This window comes from Chlorocebus sabaeus, chromosome 14 (genome assembly GCF_047675955.1).
Source record: "Chlorocebus sabaeus isolate Y175 chromosome 14, mChlSab1.0.hap1, whole genome shotgun sequence".
NCBI classification, from domain to species: Eukaryota; Metazoa; Chordata; class Mammalia; order Primates; family Cercopithecidae; genus Chlorocebus; species Chlorocebus sabaeus.
Window position 1 is genome coordinate 68,342,937 of NC_132917.1, and position 21,885 is coordinate 68,364,821.

Below are 21,885 nucleotides of genomic sequence, written 5' to 3' on the forward strand. Positions count from 1 at the left end.
CCTCAGTTTCATTTGATAAATGTATTATTTTTATATTGGTTCAATTGATATTCCTGTTTGATAATATGGACAGTATTCTATTGGCATTTCTTTCCTAAACTGAATGAGGGAATGTTATTTCAGGCTACTTGAATGTCCTTTAGAACTGGACTAAGCAAACTACAGTCCATGGGCCAAATTTGGCCCACAGCCTGTTTTTGTAAATAAAGTTTATTGAAACATGACCATGGTCAACCATATGTGCATTGTCTGTGACTGCTTTCATGTTACAAAGACAGAGTTGGGTAGTACTGACAGACACTGTATGGCCTACAGAGCTTAATCTGTTTACTTTCTGGCTTTTTACAGAAAAAGTTTGCTAATCCCTGCTTTAGAACATTAGAATAATGACTACAGATTGCTTTACATACCTATATCCTGGCTCTTAAGGGAATCTTTGGACAAATTGTTTATGTTCAAAATTCATTTAGTCAGAAATATTTATTGAGCATCAGTTTTGTGCTAGGCACAGTTGAAGGTGCTGGAGACAAGGGAGGTACAGTGAACAAGGCATGTAAAGTTTCTGCCTTCGTGAAGACATCATTCGCAAGTAGAGGAGAGGGGCAGTTTGCCATGGACAATTATGAATTTGTTAACAAAATGTGATAGTGACTTAGGTTTGCCAACTGCATTAAACTTTGGGTAAGTATTTTATGGGATACAATGTCCATTGTTACTGAGATTTATTTACTTCATCAGCAAAGTCTGTAGAAGTCACTTCCCTGTTTGGGTTATTTTGGGTTTGCCTGTAATCCCAGCACTTTGGGAGGCTGAGACAGGCGGATCACCTGAGGTGAGGAGTTCAAGACCAGCCTTGCCAACATGATGAAACCCCGTCTCTACTAAAAATACAAAATTTAGCCAGGTGTAGGGTAGTGCGCACCTGTAATCCCAGCTACTCGGGAGGCTGAGGCAGGAGAATTGCTTGAACCAGGGAGGCGTAGGTTGCAGTGAGCTGAGATCGTGCCACTGCACTCCAGCCTGGGTGATAGAGCAAGACTCTATTTCATTAAAAAAAAAAAAAAAAGAGCTTAAGTTTAATTCCTCACTGTGGATGTTAGGGTTTAATAAGTAGTATATGTACAATAGTAAAGACTTGGAATCAACCCAGATGTCCATCAGTGACAGACTGGATTAAGAAAATGTGGCACATATATACCATGGAATACTATGCAGCCATAAAAAAGGATGAGTTCGTGTCCTTTGTAGGGACATAGATGCAGCTGGAAACCATCATTCTCAGCAAACTATTGCAAGAACAGAAAACCAAATTCTGCATGTTCTCACTCATAGGTGGGAATTGAACAATGAGATCACTTGGACACAGGAAGGGGATCATCACACATCGGGTCCTATTTTGGGGGGGGGGCGGGGGGGATAGCATTAGGAGATATACCTAATGTAAATGACGAGTTAATGGGTGCAGCATACCAACATGGCACATGTATACATATGTAACAAACCTGCACGTTGTACACATGTACCCTAGAACTTTTAAGTATAATAAAAAAAAATAAGTAGTATATGTAAAGTTCATTGGATAGCTAGCTATAAGTCAGATTTTCTGTGAGATAAATTCAATTCTACAATTAAAAAAAATAACATGTATCAGGTACTCTGCTAGATAGTTTACATATCTTACTTCATTTACTTCTCCTAATAATTCCATGAATTATAATTCCCATTATCCAGATGATGAAACCAAAGTTCAGAAAGGTGAGATGAAATAGTTAAGGGATGGAGTCCCCATTGGCATCTCAGCCTGGTAGAATGCAGGCCTGGTGCTCTTAGCCATTTTGCTGCTTAATACTTTCTGAGATTTGCACATAAGTGTTTCCAAGTTAGCATTTTTTTTTTTTTTCTTTTAAGATGGAGGCTCACTCTGTCACCCAGACTGGAGTGCAGGGGTGTGATCTCGGCTCACTGCAACCTCCACCTCCTGAGTTCAACTGATTCTCATGCCTCTGCTTCCTAAGTAGCTGGGACTACAGGTGCACACCACATACCTGGCTATCTTTTGTATTTTCAGTAGAGACCGGGTTTCACCATGTTGGCCAGGCTGGTCTTGAATCCTTTTTCTTTTTTCTTTTTTTGGTATAGATTATTGACATTTGAAGGTACAGAAGATAATTTTCTTCTTTTTCTTTATGTGTGTTTAAGGTAATGTAATCCAGGGAAGTGGAAAAGAAGAAATCTGCAAAGGTAAAACCCAACTAAACACAACACAGCAAGGAAGAAGGCAATTAATTTCATCAGGAAGTTCAGAAAATACATCAGCAGAACAAGATACAGGAGAAAAGTACAAAAATACTGATCAGGAAGAGTCTACCATTTCATCCAAGGTGATTTTTAAAAATTCATTATTTGATTGTTTCTTCATTAGGTGTTTTAGATAGAAATTAATCATATGCTATATAAGGAGAAATCAAAGCTGCCTTTCATTGCTGAGTTTATGAAGACAAAAACTAGCCCAATTTTTTCAGACTTACTGAAACTAATCTTTAATATAGTATTGTTTAATACAGTATTTGTTGAAAATTTAGAAATTTTCAGACTGGAAAAAAAAAAGGGGAGACCACTTCACTCTGGTCATAATTTGGCACCTCTGTTCTGAAAACCTGGCTTCTCTTATTCCATTGGTGGTTGTTCTCAGATTGCATTTAACCACCATTTTCTTGCTAAGTGTGATGAGAAAAACAAATTGATGGGATAGTTCTTAAGAGCCTGTTTCAGGATCACTTCTGGGCTAACTGACAATATTTGTAGACCTTCTTTCCTCTTTCAGTTTTTGCTAACTCACTAGAATGGTTTGGCTGAAATACGCATTCTGTAACACTGGGTTCTTAAAGAAAATGAGGACTATTTATTGGAAGTACTTAAAAAGAGAGAGAAAGATAGAGATGGCCCCAGGACAGAAAGTTCAGGCATGCTTCCTTTCTAGGGAGAGGTAGCTTATGATGACAGTTTTCATGATCCTTTTAGTCCCATGGCTGAGCTCTGTGGATCCCTGTCTCAGTCTCAGGGAAAACCAGAGGAACAGGATTGTTCATGGAAGACTGTGCACCAAAATGACTGAAATGCCAACATCTACCTTAGAGGTCAGTCTTCGAATATATTCTCCTCACTCCTATCCTCTCTCCCAGAGAGAGGAACCACTTCTCACTGGGGCCTGTGTTCCAGCTAGAGAAGTGGGACCTGGTCACTATACACTCAATTCCTTTGCTTTACTTACGGAGGCAAGCTTAATAAATGAAAACAAAATGTTTTCTGGCTCAGATATATTTGCCATAAAACTTATTAAAACAAAATTTGTTTTGTATAAACTTTGGGCCCTCATATACTGTATTCTCTGAACTCTGAACATGTCACTTGACGTTGCCTTTTTTCAAGAGAAATTACTGTGTTCAGAAGAAAATCTGTAGTATACATGTTTTCCTCTGTTTATCCCAACCCATAAGGTTTGATAATCACAAGAAAAACTTTGAGAAACATCTTAATTGATGGATTATAGAGAGGAGCAGATCCAAGATATTCAAGCTATTTGTGAGGTTTTGATGACATCAAGGGAGTATTACAACCAGGTCTGAGGAATGCCCAAGTTCTGTTTGGCCAATTGCTTTTCCTTCCCTTCCTTGTGAGGAAGATTTACCTCTTCTAGCACAGGAAAAATAAGGCTTAAATTTTCATGATCCTTTATGCACAGCTCTCTGGTAAAACTGAGCTAGAAAATGTGACTTAGTCTGAAAATCCCAGCAGAGCCTTTCCAAACCCCACCCTCCATCCCTGCCCAGTTTGAGTCTGAACACTGAACCTTTAGAACAGCTAGTCCTAAAGGGATGGCTATAGTGCAGAGCAGGTGAGAGAGAAAACAAGAGGCGAGGCTCATCTATCTGGTCTAATGGCAGGAGGTTGCCAGCTACAAAAAACCAATAACAGTTTGGCCAGGCCTACATTTGGATCAGTGTACTTGGAAAAAATTACATTCTCTTTGGGAAAAGTAGGAGAAGCAATGGAGAGAAGGGACAAAAATCACTTTTGCCCAACTAGACCCTGTTTCTGAGATTCTGATTCATTTGGTGTGTGGAGCCTGTGCATCAGTGGTATCTTAAATAAACTCTCCCAATTTTAGTGTCCTTTCAAAATTGAGAGCTACTGTTGTACCACCATTGAACATCTCAGAGGAAACTGAGGCCCAAGATCACATTTGTTAGGAACCTTGGCTTCAAATGTAGGTGTATTTTCATTTTGGGTATAATGAATTTTTCTACCATACATAATAGACTATGTAAAGAGTTTTGTGACTCTAGTAACTTCTCTTCATAAGACAGTTGTCAGAAATAGTCTATATTTTTCGTCAGTTCTTGTATGTCTTTCTACAATTCCTTCCCAGTTATGTAACTTTCTAATTTAGATGTGAAAATGAGGGTACTTGAATTGATTAACTTTAGCGAAAAGGATAGTTGGCATGGTTTGAGTGTTTTTAACTCCTCTAAAGATTTATGTTGAAACTTAATCCTCAGTGCAACAGTATTGGGAGGTGGGCCTAGTGGGAGGCTATTTAGGTTATGAGGGCTCCGTGCTCATGAATGGATAATGCTGCTATAAAAAGGGCTTGTGAAGCTGGATGCGGTGACATGCACCTGTAGTCCCAGCTACTTGGGAGGCTGAAGCAGGAGGATTGCTTAAGCCCAGGAGTTTAAGGCCAGCCTGTGTGACATATGGAGACTTCATCTCTAAAAAAAGGGTGGGAGGCTTGGCTTGTAGAAATGGGTTTACACTCTTTCACTCTTCTGCCATATAAGGGCACAGCATTCATCCTCTCATGCCCTTCCACCTTCCCTCATGTAAGAATGCAGTAAGGAGGCTCACACCAGATGCTGGTGCCTTGATCTTGAACTTCCCAGACCCCACAACTGTGAGATAAGAAATTTCTGTTCTTTATAAATTTCCCAATTTGTGATATTCTGTTATCGCAGCTACAAAACAGACTAAGACAATGTATTTCCTTTATGATCTATATTATATTATAATCTAATGAGAACTCTTATAAATGACAGAAGGAAGCCTAACCGAAACGACATAAGTGAAAATAGTATGGTAAAGTGTTTTAGCTGTCTATTGCTGTGAAACAAGCTACCCCAACACTTAGTGACTTAACACATGATTATGTCAGTGATTATGATTATATTCTGTCTTATAATTGTGTGGGTTGGCTGGGCTCAGCTGGGCAATTCTTTTATGACATGTTTTTGGTGTCAGCTAGGCTTCATTCAGCTGAGAACTCAGCTGAAGATGAAGCATCTATGATAGCTTTACTCATGTGAATGGTGCCTCAGCAAAGGTTGGTGGAATGGCTGGGCCCACCTCCGTCACCGTACCGTGAAGTAGCCTAGACTGAGCATCTTCACCTGACAGCTGGGCCCCAAGAGAGTGATGTCAAAGCTATAGATCTTTTAAGGCCTAGAACTAGAATTGTCTTTTAGCTGAATTCTTTTGGTCAGAGCAAGTTACCCGGTCTCAGATAGATGGCACTATGAGATGAGGGTGAAGACAGCATTGTGACCAGTTAATAGAGAGGGGTCCTTGAAATGTTTTCAATCGCAGAGGTAATCCCAGCAGCTCACTAGAGGACAGATTGCAAAAGAACAAGATAAAAGACTTGGAGGTAAGGAAAGAAATTGTGGCATTAACACAGTGAAGAAATAGAGAATCTAAGCTAGGGCAGTGACTTTAAGGATAGTAAGAAGTATTGGATTATAAAAGCATTCAGGAATAAAATTGTAGGACTTCTTGCTTGGATCTGGGGAGAGAGGGCAAGAAAAGAGTAAAAGACTTCTAAATTTCTGGCTAGCATGAATAGATGAAATATGTTGGCAGAAACTTATGGCAGAGAACACAGAGGCAGAATGTCAGTTTTGACATTTAGAGTTTGAGGAGCATAGAACATTGAGAAAGAAATGTCTAGCTAGTGGTTGAAAATATGAGTGTGAAGCTCAGGAGTGAAGTTGGGGCTATAGGTTAGGAGTTTTTAGTACATCAGTGTTAATGTGGTTGAGGCAGGACTTTTAAGGTAATTTATCACCACAGACATTCTTGCCAGGAGCAGTTTGGAAACAGCAATACATTACTTGATTGAAATTGCTCTAGGTGGAAGTTCTTTATCTTGTCCCTTCTAGTATATTAACACTCAGATGGTTGAGGGACAGGGGAAGGGCTTACTTGAGAAATTAACCGGCTATTTCAATAGCCTTAATAATATATTCCTGCCATCTCCAAACACCCAGGTCACCCTCTACCAGCTCATGCTCTTCTGTTCCTCAGGTTACTAACGTGTATATTTACATTGCAGGGGATTTGGCCACTCTATCATGAGTCGCCAGCTTTCCACATTTAATGCTGCCCATTTTCATCTAATCTAAGAAATAAGCAATGTGGGATGCTTAGGAAATATAGAGCTCTCTGACTTTCTCCTACTTCTTCCAAGTACAGAGCCCTTCCATCTTTCCTGTTCGCTCACTCGCCAGTTCAGTGGCTTACTCTAGCTCCTGAGCTTTGTAATTGGCACAGTGCAAATTTATGTCTCAGCAAACTTACAAATTACTGCATGTAATGGATTTTGGGGTCATTTATAAATAATTTAAACCATGAATGTTAAATTCTTGAATGCCAAGGGTGTACTATAAATCAATATTTCATGGAGTTCCATAAACAGCATTATGATTTCCAGCTTTTGTGCCTCTTAAAATATATTTGATTACCCTGATCCATAGTATTGATATTTGGGACTTTAACATTTCTTTCTCTTTTAGAATAAATTAACATGTTAAACCTACTCCTTGTGAGGATTTAAAAATAAAGCAAACTCTTCTCTAATTCACAGAAGTAGACAGAGTTGAAATATGATACTATGGATTTTATTTCTTATATTTCATTTTCATTGGTTTATTTTTTATTTTTAAATGGCAACATAATAGATGCTTATTGTCAAAAATGGAAGTATCAGGAGCATTTGAAGTAAAGAATGAAAACCTCCATTTGCCTCGTCCTTCAGTCTCATTGCCTTACTAATTTTTTGGTTTGTCTCCTAACTCTTTTCATTTGGATTTACACAAGTGAATGCACACATAGATATATAAGGAACTTCTTAAAAGCTAAATGGCACCACAGTATAGATATTGTTCTTGTTTAGTTAAAAAACATCTTTAGATGTGTCATTATTATTTTAATGTCTGCATAGTGTTTCATAGTAAGAATATAATATAATTTATTTAACTACTTCCCTAGTTGTGCTCTTTTTTTTTTTTTTTTTAATGTGATAAGATATTGAGTGGGATTGTTTCCTTGTCCCAGAACTGCTGCTAAGGCTCAAAGCTGGGAATAGAAGTACTAATAAAGTATCCCATGTTAAGGAGCCCTCAGCAGTAAGAACTAGCCCTTTCCCTTTATGGTTTATTGAAAGGTATGAAAGCGATTGCCATCCCAACCCCCTAGGCTTGATACAAAGGGAATTGAGAGGCCGAAAGGTTTTAAGGTTAAGGGAAGTGCAGTGTTTATGGTGGAAATTGTTTCTTCCTTTTCTGAAATCAAGAGAAGAGGGGCATTCTAAGATAATTACTTGTGGAACTTGGAAATGCCAGCAGAAACAAGAGATATGTTTTATTGAACACCTGTTAGCCAGTGGATTTGCTGACCTACCCCACTGCTACCTGAACAAGGAAAAAGAAAACTGGGGAAAACTGACCCAGCGGGGACTGCCAAGTAGGGAGGTGGGTTAGGATTGCCCAATTCTCACTCGAGAGTTCCAGTTGCTGGCACAGACCAGTTGGTCCTGTAGTTGGGGGGTTGAGATTGGGGTGTACCTGTGCAGCCTGGGAGCAAAAAGCGTATGTTTTAGATAGACATGACATGAATGTTGCCAGTGAGGGTCAGCCTGTTAAGAACATGACACATTGTTGAACAGTGACTTTTAAGAGATTTTAAAGATTACGTTCAAATGAAAGCGAGTATCTTATATTTTATTTGTATTTTCTGGTTATTTTTCACTGAATGTTTGACATGATTGTAAAGGTTTGATACAACTGTAAATTTATTTTCTTTCTTTTTTTTTTTTTTTTTTTTTTTTTTTTGAGATGGAGTCTTGTTCTTGTTGCCCAGGCTGGAGTGCAATGGCACAATCTCGGCTCACTGCAACCTCCACCTCTCAGGTTCAACCGATTCTTCTGCCTCAGCCTCCCAAATAGCTGGAATAACACACCCACCACCACGCTCAACTAATTTTTTATATTTTTTAGTGAAGACAGGGTTTAACCATGTTGGCCAGGCTGGTCTCAAACTCCTGATCTCAGGTGATCCACCTGCCTCAGCCTCCCAAAGTGTTGGGATTACAGGCATGAGCCACCGCGCCTGGCCAAATTCCTTTTCTAATAACTAAAAATGTTTTAAGTTATTAAACTAAGCACATAGAAAATAGTGGCATTTGATAACTTTAAAATGTGAATCTTGAAGTTTTAAGTTTACATTTTGCATGGGTCTTGTAGTTTTGTGCTATTATGCTCATATCTTTTAAAAAAGAAGTTTTCATTTATTTCTGATGTTTTTCATATTTGTTTTACAGGAAATGCCACAATCATTTTCTGCAATCACATTAAGTAACACAGAGATAAATAATATTAAGACTAGTGCACAGAGAAACAAACTTCCAATAGAGGAACTTGGTAAAGTTTCTAAACATAAAATTGCCACTAAAAGAACACCACATAAAGAAGAGGAGGCAATGAGCTGTTCTGAAAATTGCTCGAGTGCCCAGGGCGAGTCATTCCAGGATGAGTCTCAAGGGTCTCATTCTGAGTCCAGCTCTAATCCCTCCAGTCCTGAAACTTTGCATGCAAAGGCGACTGATTCAGTTCTACAAGGTTCTGAAGGAAACAAGGTCAAGAGGACATCCTGCATGTATGGGGCAAACTGCTATAGGTAAAATAAAATTACAGTAGCATTTAGTTCCATTATTTTGATAGCATGTAGCTATGTAGATACATGCTACAGTGTGTTAAAAACCTAATAAAACCCACTGGCCTAAAGGTTAGGGACTTTATCGTGTTTCTGCTGTTCGTACTTCATCAGTGTATCTTCTAGAAAATCCTTTTAAGGCTTTTAAGATACAGTGGGAGAATTAAATGTTTTATGTATAGACATGCTGACTAATGTGAGGATCTGAATACTGGGAATCCAGACATGAAAACTGAATCCCTCAGATCGAAATACCTGTTATTTAGTGTTTTCTTAAATATTAGAGAGATCGCTTCCTAAACAGTTGTTGTATACAGTATAACTATAATTTTAGGTTGTGTTTAGTTGTCTTATTTATACTTGTGCGTTTTTCTTTATATTTTTCTAATGGTGTGTTGAATCATCATGGTACCCTCTAAAACAACTGAATATAATAATCCTGGATTGATGGGTTGCTCCTATACTTGCTTCATTTATTTACACTGCCCTATATACGCTAATGTCTATTTTGAGAATTCGAATTATAATCTCTTAGTTTTAGACTATACTTTCATCCATAGTGTTTATAGTAACATGTTTATAATTACACAGCCCTATTTCAGAAAGATTTGTTTGCCATTCCAACTTGCCAAACCAAATATCCTAGCAATCCTTTCCAGTAGTTTGTCTTTTGTGTCAATAAGACACTAGTCAGTGTGTGTACATATAAAACATTCAGTTCCCCCATGTATCTTAAAAGCCTATGGCAGGATTTTCTAGAAGTTAGATATCTTTATTGCAATAGTATATTTTAACATATTCTGTTAATTTCACATTCATATTCTCTTTAAAATGTTTTGCCATTTTAGCACTTGAATAACTCATATTTTTAAATTTGAATAGTTCTGATTTATGCTTTTTGAAACAATTTCGTACATATGCAATGGCTTTAGTTTCACATCTGGATCATAATGTAAAAACTTGCAGAATAGAAGTATATAAACCTTCTGTTACCTTGGATTGTATTAATTTGCCAGGGCTGCCATAACAAAATACCAGATTGGGTGCTTAAACAACAGAAATGTATTTTGCCACAGTTCTGGAGGCTGGAGTCCTAGATTGTAGTGTCAGCAAGTTTGTTTTCTCCTGAGACCTCTTTTCTTGGCTTGCAGACTGCCACTTTCTCACTGTGTCCTCACATAGCCTGTTCTCTGTACATATACCTTCCTGGTTTCATTTCCACATCTTGTAAGGACACCAGTTATATTAGGTTAGGGCCCCACCCTTGTGACCTTTTTTGACCTTAATCATCTTTTTAAAGGCCCTATCTCCAAATTAGTCACACTGGAAATTAGGGCTTCAACATATGAATTTTGGGAGGTGGGGAACAATTCAGTTCATAACACAATTTAAAAGAGAAAATTCATAATGGTCATCTCAATAGAGAAAAGTCATTCGATAAAATTCAACATCCCGTTTATGAAAAAAATTCTTAATTATATAAGAATAGAAAAGACTTCTTCAGTTTAATCAAGAATATCTATAGAAACCAACAGCTAATTTCATACTTAATGGTGAAAGATTAGAGTTTCTCCCATGATGTTGAGAACTAACCAGTATGTCTGCTATCACCACTCTTATTCAACATTGTAGTAGAGATCATAGCCAGTACACTAAGGCAAGAAAAAGAAATAACTAATGTAAAGTGGAAAGGAAAAAATAAAACTGTAATTATTTACAGGTGACATGATTGTATAATTTTGAAAATTCATAATCTTTTTTTTATTATACTCTTGAGTTCTGGGATATATGTGCAGAACATGCAGGTTTGTTATATAGGTATACATGCATGTGCCATGGTGGTTTTCTGCACCCATCAACCCACCATCTAGATTTTAAGCCCCACATGCATTAGGTATTTCTCCTAATGCTATCCCTCCCCTTTCCCCCCACCCCCTTACAGGCACCAGTATGTGATGTTCCCCTCCCTGTGTCCATGTGTTCTCATTGTTCAGCTCCCACTTATGAGTGAAAACATGCAGTGTTTGGTTTCCTGTTTCTGTGTTAGTTTGCTGAGAATGATGGTTTCCAGCTTCATCCATGTCCCTACAAAGGACATTAACTCATTGTTTTTTATGGCTGCATAGTAGTCCATGGTATATATGTGCCACATTTTCTTTATCCAGTGTATCATTGATGGGCATTTGGGTTGGTTCCAAGTCTTTGCTATTGTGAATAGTGCTGCCATAAACATACATTAGCATGTGTCTTTATAGTAGAATGATATATAATCCTTTGGGTATATACCCAGTAATGGAATTGCTGGGTCAAATGATATTTCTGATTCTAGATCCTTGTGGAATTGCCATGCTATCTTGCACAATCGTTGAACTAATTTACATTCCCACCAACAGTGTGAAAGCATTCCTATTTCTCCACATCTTCTGCAGCATCTGCTGTTTCCTGACTTTTTAATGTTTGCCATTCTAAGTGGCATGAGATGGTATCTCATTGTGATTTTGATTTGCATTTCTCTAATGACCAGTGATGATGAGCTTTTTTTCATATGTTTCTTGGCCGCATAAATGTCTTCTTTTGAAAAGTATCTGTTCACATCCTTTGCCCACTTTTTGATGGGGTTGTATTTTTTTTTTTTTTTCCTGGTAAATTTGTTTAAGTTCCTTGTAGATTCTGGATATAAGCCCTTTGTCAGATCCATAGATTGCAAAAATTTCCTCCCATTCTGTAGGTTGCCTGTTCACTCTGATGATAGTTTCTTTTGCTGTGCAGAAGCTCTTTAGTTTATTTAGATCCCATTTGTCAATTTTGGCTTTTGTTGCCATTGCTTTTGGAATTTAGTCATGAAGTCTTTGCCCATGCCTGTGTCCTGAATGGTATTGCCTAGATTTTCTTCTATGGTTTTTATGGTTTTAGGTCTTACATTTAAGTCTTTAATCAATCTTGAGTTAATTTTTCTATATGATATAAAGAAGGGATCCAGTTTCAGTTTTCTGCATATGGCTAGCCAGTTTTCCTGACACCATTTATTAAGTAGGGAATCCTTTCCCCATTTCTTGTTTTTGTCAGGTTTGTCAAAGATCAGATGATTGTAGCTGTGTGGCATTATTACTGAGGCCTCTGTTATGTTTCATTGGTTTATGTATCTGTTTTGGTACCAGTACCATGCTGTTTTGGTTACTGTAGCCTTGTAGTATAGTTTGAAGTCAGGTAGCATGATGCCTCCAGTGTCATTCCTTTTGCTTAGATTCTTGGCTATGCAGGCTGTTTTTTGGTTCCATATGAAATTTAAAGTAGTTTTTTCTAATTCTGTGAAGAAAGTCAATAGTAGCTTGATGGGAATAATTGAATCTATAAATTACTTTGGGCAGTATGGCCATTTTCACGATATTGATTCTTCCTATCCATGAGCATGGAGTAAGAGAAGATTCAGAATAATCTTAAGATAATCTGAATTAATAAATGAAGTTAGCATAGTCATTCGATTCAAATGAACATTCAAAAATAAATATATTTCTATATCCTAAAAATAAATATTAGAAAAATTAAAATGGGAACATTTACAATAGTACCAAAACCTTAAACACCTAGAACTAAATCTAACAAAAGATCTGAAAGACATGTTTGGTAACATTATGGTGAAATTAAATGAGGCTTTAATTAATGGGGAGGAAGGGTATATGAATTGCAATAATCAATATTGTAAAGATATACATTTCCTCAAAATCGCTTTGTAAGTTTAAAGCAGTCTTTATCAAAATCCCGGTAGGGTGTGTGTATGTGCATGTGTGTGTATGTGTGTGTATGTGTATAAGTTGACAAGCTGACTTTATAGAGGAATTGCAAAGGACCTAGAATTCTGACTACAATCTTCAAGTGCAATCTTGAAAGACATGACCAGATAGAAAGCCTTATTATAAAGGTACCATATATAATGCAGTTTAATATTGGTTCAAGGATAAACAGTAATCAGTGCAAAAGATGAAAGAGGTCAAAACCAAACCTATATGTCTGTGTGTATGACAAAGTTACCACTGAAGATCTGTGGGTTAAGCATGAACTTCCAGTGAGGTGTTTGGCAATTGGATATTCATATGAAAAGATAATGAATCTTAACTCCTGCCTTATACCTATCACTAAATAAATCTCAGATAGATTTTTGTAAAACATATAAAGTAAAGGTAGCAGAGGATAACATAGAATATATTCATGACATTGGGCAAAGATTTCTTAAGCATGTTATAAAATGAAGTAATCATAATCATGTTATCCAGTTGATCAGTTGGACAAAATTAAAATTAAAATTACCCTTTATGTTATATTTAAATATAACATTAGAAGGGTGAAAAGGCAAGGCACAAAGTAGATGAGGATATTTGTTATACATATGTCAAATAATTTGTATCCAAAGTAAATAACTAGCAACCAATAAGAAAATGACGGCCGGGCGCGGTGGCTCAAGCCTGTAATCCCAGCACTTTGGGAGGCCGAGACGGGCGGATCACGAGGTCAGGAGATCGAGACCATCCTGGCTAACACGGTGAAACCCCGTCTCTACTAAAAAACACAAAAGACTAGCCGGGCGAGGTGGCGGGTGCCTGTAGTCCCAGCTACTCGGGAGGCTGAGGCAGGAGAATGGCGGGAACCCGGGAGGTGCAGCTTGCAGTGAGCTGAGATCCGGCCACTGCACTCCAGCCTGGGCGACAGAGCAAAACTCCGTCTCAAAAAAAAAAAAAAAAAAAAAAAAAAAGAAAATGACGACTCAGTTAAGAAAAAAAAATGAGCAAAAGGCACTGCACAAAAGAGGATAGTGAAATGGCCAAAAAGCATACAAGAAAGGTTTAATGCTTGTTAGTCATTTAGGGAAACACATTTTTAAAAATAATACTACGGATCAGTGGTTGTCAAACTTTTAAAAGTGCCAGACAGTAAATATTTTTGGCTTCTTGGGCCATACAGTCTTTGTTGCCACTGCTTAATTATGCTGTCATAGTGTGCAAGCAGCCATAGACAGCACAGGCAGTGAAGATGTTAATACTACTACTCAAGGTAATATTTAATGCAATCTCTATCAAAATCCTAATGGTATTTTTTTTTCAGAAATAGAAAAAAATTATTCTAAAATAATGTAGAATCTCAAGGAATCTCAAGTAGCCAAAACAATCTTGAAGATGGTCAAAGTTGGAGGCCTCACACTTCCTGATTTTAAAATGTATTACAAAGCTACAGTAATCCAAACAGTGTGGTACTGGCATAAAGATAGACATATAGACAAATGGAATAGACTAGAGAGCCTATAAATAAATCCTCACATATATGGTTAAATAATTTTTCAACAATGGTCTCAAGACAAATCAAAGAGGAAGGGACAGATTTTTTTTCAACAAAGAGTGCTCAGAAAACTGCATATTCACATGCAAAAGAATGAAGTTGTCTGCTTGCCTTACACCTGTTTTCAAAATATAACTTAAAATGGATCAAACAATCTAAAATATAAAACTGTAAATATCTAAAACTATAAGACTTTTAGAAGAAATTAGGGGAGAAGCTTCATGACATTGGATTTGACAAAGATTTCTTGGATATGACACCAAAGCACAGACAACAAAAGCAAAAATAGACAAATTGGACTTTTTAAAGTTAAAAACTTCTGTACATGAAAGGACAAAATCAACACAGAGTGAAATGACAACTATGGAATGGGATAAAATATTTGCAAATTATTTATCTGATAAGGATTAATGTCTAGAATACATAAAGAGCTATAACTAAACAACCAAAAAAAATTACCCAATTTGAAATTGGGGGAAAGAACTTAAATAGATATTTCTCTAAAGATAATATACAAATGACCAACAAGCATATTAAAAAATGCTCAGCATCACTAAACATTAGGGAAATGCAGACCATAACCACATTGAGATATCACCTCACACCTATTAGGGTGGCTACTTTCAAAAACAAAATGAAACACAAGTAACAATTGTTGGTGTAGATGTGGAAAAATTGGAACCTTTGTGCATTGTTGGTGGGAATGTAAATTGGTGTAGCCCCTGTGGGAAACAGTATGGTAGTTCCTCAAAAAATTAAAAATAGAATTAATATATGATGTAGCAATTCCACTTCTGGGTCTATATCCATAAGAATTGAAAGCAGAATCTCAAAGAGTTCATAGCAGCACTATGTTCACAATACCCAGGAGGTAGAAGGAACTCACAGGTCCATCAATTATTGAAGGAATAAAGAAAATTTGGTATGTACATACAATGGAATATTATTCAGCCTTAAAAGGAAGGGAAATTCTGACACATGCTCCTATGTGTATGAACCTTGAGGACATGATGCTAAGTGAAGTAAACCAGTCACAAAAAGATAAATACTTCATAATTCTACTTGTAGCAGGTATCTAGAGTAGTTAGATTCATAAAAACAGAAATTAGAATGGCAGTTACCAGTGGCTGTGGGGAGAAACAGAAATCAGAATGGTGGATTCCAGGGGAGGAGAGGAGGAGCTGGGAAGTTGTTGTTTAATGGGTATAGAGTTTTCAGTTTTGCAAGATGAAAACATTCTAGGGATTGGTTGCACAACAGTGTGAATATACTTAACATTACTGAACTGTGCTCATAGAAATTGTTAAGATGGTAAATTTTATGTTACATATATATTCTTAGTACAGTTTAAAAAAAACTGGGCCAGATTTGGCCTGCTATTCATAGTTTGCCGACCTCTGCTGTAAATACTGCCACAAGAAAAAAAACAAAAAACAAAAAACAAAAAACGTAACAGTGCTAAATGTTGGTGAGGTTGTTGAAAAACTGGAACTCTAATAACCTTCTACTGGGAATTAATACAGTCATTTTGGCAATTTGGCAGTATTTATCAAACCTGAGCATATACGTACCCTGTGACCATTCTTAACTATATCCCCAGGAAAATGCATATAGATGTGCATCAAAAGGCTTATACTAGAATGCTCTTTGCAGTATTATTTATAGAAGTCAATACCTGAAATGAACCCAAAAGTTTATCGGTAGTAAAATGGATAAATTATAATACCATCATCAAATGGGTGATGCTATTACTGCATGGTATTGAAAACGTACTTACTGCTACATGTAACAACATGAATTAATCATATAAACATAAAAGGGCTGGTTCAAAGAAGTATATACTAGTATATATTTTCATTTAAGTTCAAAGACAGACAATACTGATCTGTTGTTTTATAATATCACTTCTTAAAGTATGATCCAGAGATCCCTGGATGTCCCCAGAACACGTTTAAGAAATCTGTTAGGTCAATTGTATTTTATTTATTTATTTATTTATTTATTTTTGAGATGGAGTCTTGCTCTGTCACCCAGGCTGGAGTGCAGTGGCACAATCCTGGCTCGCTGCAACCTCTGCCTCCTGGGTTCAAGCAGTTCTCCTACCTAAGCCTCCTGAGTAGCTGGGACTACAGACGTGCGCCACCAAGCATGGCTAGTTGTATTTTTAGTAGAGATGGGTTTCACCATGCTGGGCAGGCTGGTCTTGAACTACTGACTTCAAGTGATCTGCCCGCCTCAGCCTCCCAAAGTGCTAGGATTACAGGTGTGAGCCACCACACCCAACCCAAAAGTATTTTCATAATAATATTGTGACTTTTTGTGAATGCCTTTTTTTACTGTCATTCTCTCTCTCACATGTGTACAGTGGAGTTTCCCAGAGGCCACACGTTATGTGTTGTTGTTAATGATTGAATGCAGAAGCAGGCACGAGAAGCCAAATGCCTTCTCTAAAGTAGAGATTAAAGAAATTTCCATAGTATAAAACAAGAATTTTTTCTTGGAAGTTAATAATTATTTATGTTAAGACATGTTATGATAGTATGTAAAGGGTTTATTATGTTCTATTTAAGTCAATAAATGCACTTTTTCAATTTCTCATTTATAATTTCTAATAGGGTAAATATCCTATATAAACAAAAGCTCTACGGAGTTTTAATCTTTTTTTTTTTTTTTTTATAAAGGAGTCTTGAGACTGAAAAGTTTGAAACACACTTTTAGAAGTTAGGATAGTTACCTTTGGGTACTAAAATGGATTTAGTGATTGGAAGAGGGCACATGGGACCTTTCTAGGATGTTGGAAATGTTCTGTTTTTTTTTTGTTTTTTTTCTTTTGAGATGGAGTCTTATTCTGTCACCCAGGCTGGGGTGCAGTGGCCGGATCTCAGCTCACTGCAAGCTCCACCTCCCGGGTTTACGCCATTCTCCTGCCTCAGCCTCCCGTGTAGCTGGGACTACAGGCGCCCACCACCACGCCCGGCTAGTTTTTTGTATTTTTTTTTTTTAGTAGAGACAGGATTTCACCGTGTTAACCAGGGTGGTCTCGATCTCCTGACCTCATGATCCGCCCATCTTGGCCTCCCAAAGTGCTGGGATTACAGGCTTGAGCCACCGCCCCCGGCCAATGTTCTGTTTTTTATCTTAGCAGAGGGAACAATATATGTGTTCATTTTATTAAAAGTTTTGAAAAGCTATATATGTTTATGATATTTATGTTATATGCTTACATACATATGTGTCATATATATAGTACTGTTTGCAAGTTGTCTATTGATATTCATGGCTTATCACATGACACCAGAAATGTATTATGTTACTGTGAGAGTCCTGTACTGAGTTGATGTCATCAACTTTATGTCATCAATTTAGCATGTTGATGTAATCTGTGCTTATGTCATCAATGTAGCATGTTGATTTATGTTCAGGAATAGTCAGATGTGGATTGCTATATCCACTAAAAATCTAGAATATCCTATTTATTTTTTCTGACAGTATATTTGTCTCCCTCCTAGGAAGAATCCTGTTCATTTTCAACATTTTAGCCATCCTGGTGATAGTGATTATGGAGGTGTACAAATCGTGGACCAAGATGAGACTGATGACCGGCCTGAATGTCCCTATGGACCATCCTGTTATAGGTATAGAAACTGAAATGTTTGACTGTACTCCTTTTCTCTCTTATCTCTGTTACTTATCTAGGAGAAACTGACTTGTTATCTCAAGTTACTTATCTCTTATCTCTGTTACTTATCTAGGAGAAGCAGCTTGTTATCTCAAGCCTTTTAATTTTCATTTTTAAACTTCCGTAGATTACAGGTTTTCATGTTGGTAATAGGTAGGATTATATTTCTTTTAGCTAATTCTAAATTACTGAAGTTACACATCTATGAGTGCCTGAAATTTTTCCTTATTTCCAACTTTCTAAAATGCAAATTAGATCACTTAAAAGCTGTTGATGCTACCCCAACATACACTTAATTCACTCTATATGTCCTAGGTATGACATAGACATGCATTTGGGATGTTATCTCTGCATCCCTCTGCTTCCTCAACTTTTACTGCTCAACTATTCTTGCCAACACAGAAAGTCCAATCCTAAAAGAAGAGTAAGAATACTTCTCCTCTCAGTTTTCATGGCATCTTGTCCTTGTCTGTATCATGCACAGAGTAGTGTTTATCTCATGAGATTATGTTTGCTTCTTTATTAGAACATCTCTTCCTACAGGCAGCAAGTATCTTGACAGCAAGGACTCTCATCTTTGTATCTTGCAACTTTGCTTAATAAATGAATGAACTTGAAATGAAACAAACTACCAAAGAAAGAAGTAGTGATTTCAGCTTTAGAGTGCTTTAATTCCAGACAGCCATCTTTCTTAGATAATTTTAAATACCGATTGCTGAACCTACTGGGCTATTTGAAGTTGTTTCTATTTCTATGATTGTGGTTTTCAATGAGAAGGCAAAGTAAGTTTCTGGGACAAGACAAAATGGCTTATACATTTTTTGAAAGGTAAGTGTTCATTATGATCAACTTTACCAATAAAATTGACAGTTTTTGGAGAAATTAACAAATTCCTAGAAAGATACAACTTTAAGAAACATATACAAAAAAAAAATCAAAAATTGAGTTAATATAAGAGAAATTGAATACACAATTTAAAGCTTTCCACCAAAGAAATGATAGATCTATTTGGTTTTAGTGGCAAGTTCTAACAAACATTTAAAGAAGAAACACTTCATTTTTACACAAACTACTCCAGAGAAAGTAAAAGAGGGTGTATTTCCCAATTCGTGATGTGAGACCAGCACAAGCTTGATACCAAAACCCAGCAAGAATAATACAAGAGTGAAAAAGTATAGGATAAGCTTACTTTTGAACATAGTTTTAAATATCCTGAGGGGGGGAAATGTTATGAGAATCAAGTGATAAATAAAAAGGAAAATATAATATGACCAAATGGGGTCTATCTAAGGAATGCATGTTTTAATATTAAAAAATAAATTCATTTACCATATCATCAGAATAAGTAGAAAAGCCATCTCCATAGATGACTAGAAAGAAAAAACCTGACAAACCAAAATCAGCATTCATTTATGAAAAAAACTGGTTATAAAGTAAGAATGGAAGGGAACTTCTTTAATTTCAAAAAGAATATCTACAAAAAGTGTATAGCAAATATTATACTTAAAGTAAAATATTTAAAATTTCCTTTTTGAAATCAGAAATGAGACAAGAATGCCTGTTATTACCACTTTGGTTCATCATTATGTGGAGATTCAAGACAGTATACTAAGATAAGAAAAGGAAAATGGATAAGGATTGCAAAGGAAGAAATAAAACTTTGTATTAACAGATGGTATTATTGTATATGCAGTAAATACAAGGTGGCCCACTGATGAGTTATAAATTTAAAAAGTGCTTAGGATGGTTATTGGATACAAAAATCAATATACAAAACCAACTGTATTTCTATATTCCAACATTAACCAGTGAGAAAATAAAATTTTTTAAAGATTATAACATCAAAAATAAAGAGTCCTTAGGAATAAATATAAAGGCGTAGAAACCTCTATGAAGAAAACTGTAAAACTTTAAATGTAAAATGAGAAAATATTTTTCAGAAAGACCTAAATAATTATGAAGATCAAATTGTTAGTGATTGAATTATTCGATAGTGTCAAAATACCAGTTTTCCTCAAATGGATTTATATACAAACTGATTCAAAATCATATTAGCTTTTATAAAGAAATTTATAATGTGATTCTAAAATGTATATGGATTACAAAGGGTAACAATAGTCATGACAGTCGTACATAATGAAGAATAGGTGGCAGGGTGTGTTATACTTTATAGTTACTAAAGCAGTGTGGTATGGGCACAAAGATAAAGTAACATGACCAGAACAGAATGGTACTTCAAAATAGACTTAGACATGTAAGGTGACATATTTATGAAAGGGGACATTGCAGGTATTAAGAAAAATGAATTTTTTCAATTAATTATAAGGGGATAAGTAGATATTCATCTGAAGAAAAAATAAAATTTGACCCTTATGTAACACCGTAGTCAAAAACTGAATTTCAAGTGACTCATAGTCCTAAATATAAAAAACAAAGTAATATAGCTTTAAAAATAAATATAAGGGCATTGTTTCATGATCTAAGAGCAGAGATTATTTTCTAAAACACGAAACAAAAAATAATTCAAATGGAAAACATTTAATTGACTACATTAAAAGTAAGGTGTCTTTAATCCATCGGTACACAACATTAAGAGAATAGAAAAGTGCAGAGTAAGAAAAAATAGATTTGCAACCCACATAATTGACAGTAGCATCTATCTAGCACACGTGAAAAAATATTTTAAGTTGCTATTGCTTTTTGCTTAGTTACATACATAGCCTTTTTGCCCAAAAGGAAATCCAAATATTAAAAACATATGAAAAAGTACTCAGTGTCATTAGTAATCAGGGAAATTACACACACGTGCACACACACGTAAACATACAACCTTGAAGTAACTGTTTTCTCCTATTTATTCATTCAACAAATTCTTTTCCAAAGAATCATCAAATGCCAAGTGTTGATGAAACAGTGTTGAGATGTACTTGTAGAACAAACATACTTGTATATATTTATTTATATTTTTGGAACAAAGCCACCTTTCATGACTCATGTCGTATATAATAATTCATGGCACTGTGGTGATAAGCCTTTTCATTTGTTAAAAAAAACTTTCGTAGCCGGGCACGGTGGCTCAAGCCTGTAATCCCAGCACTTTGGGAGGCCGATGCGGGCGGATCACGAGGTCAGGAGATCGAGACCATCCTGGCTAACACGGTGAAACCCCGCCTCTACTAAAAATACAAAAAGAAATTAGCCGGGCGTGGTGGCCGGCGCCTGTAGTCCCAGCTATTCTGGAGGCTGAGGCAGGAGAATGGCGTGAACCCGGGAGGCGGAGCTTGCAGTGAGCAGAGATCGCGCCACTGTACTCCAGCCTGGGCGACAGAGCGAGACTCCGTCTCAAAAAAAAAAAAAAAAAAAACTTTCGTAATGGAGAATTTTATCCATAAACACCAGTGGAGAGAATGCAGAATGAGTTCTAGTGAAATCCACCACCTAGTTTGTGCAGTTATTGACTCATGACCAATATTGTTTCATCAACCACCAAACCACTTGCTACCCCATCCCTGTATTATTTTTGAAGCAAATACCTAACCTCATATCTTTTCATCCCATTTTATCTATGAGTATCTTAGGGTGTATCTCTTAAAATACATTATAAAAACCTACCACAACACTGTTATTAAATAAATCTTTAATATTCAGTATCCTGTCAAGTATCTACAGTTCCCTATAGTATCTTTTTTTTTTCTTTCTTTCTTTCTTTCTTTTTTTTTTTTACAGTTTATCTGAATCAGGATCTGCTTAAGTTCTATATGGCAAAAGATGGCCATGTCTCTTAATTTATTTAATCAATAGTTTTCGTGTTTTTCCTTGCTATATATTTGTTG

General features: G+C 36.4%; 1 protein-coding gene across 4 annotated transcripts in view; it reads left to right on the forward strand.

The window, feature by feature from the left end:
- APLF (aprataxin and PNKP like factor) overlaps positions 1-21,885 on the forward strand; it is a 98,064-nt gene that overhangs the window by 50,077 nt on the left and 26,102 nt on the right. For 2 of the 4 annotated variants that reach the window (XM_007970397.3, XM_007970400.3), the window contains exons 6-8: positions 2,200-2,381; positions 8,654-9,009; positions 17,883-18,008. In XM_007970397.3, the coding sequence (XP_007968588.3) occupies positions 2,200-2,381; positions 8,654-9,009; positions 17,883-18,008 (664 nt within the window). The remainder of the gene's footprint in view (positions 1-2,199; positions 2,382-8,653; positions 9,010-17,882; positions 18,009-21,885) is intronic. The other 2 variants (XM_007970401.3, XM_007970399.3) reach the window with 1 other exon arrangement.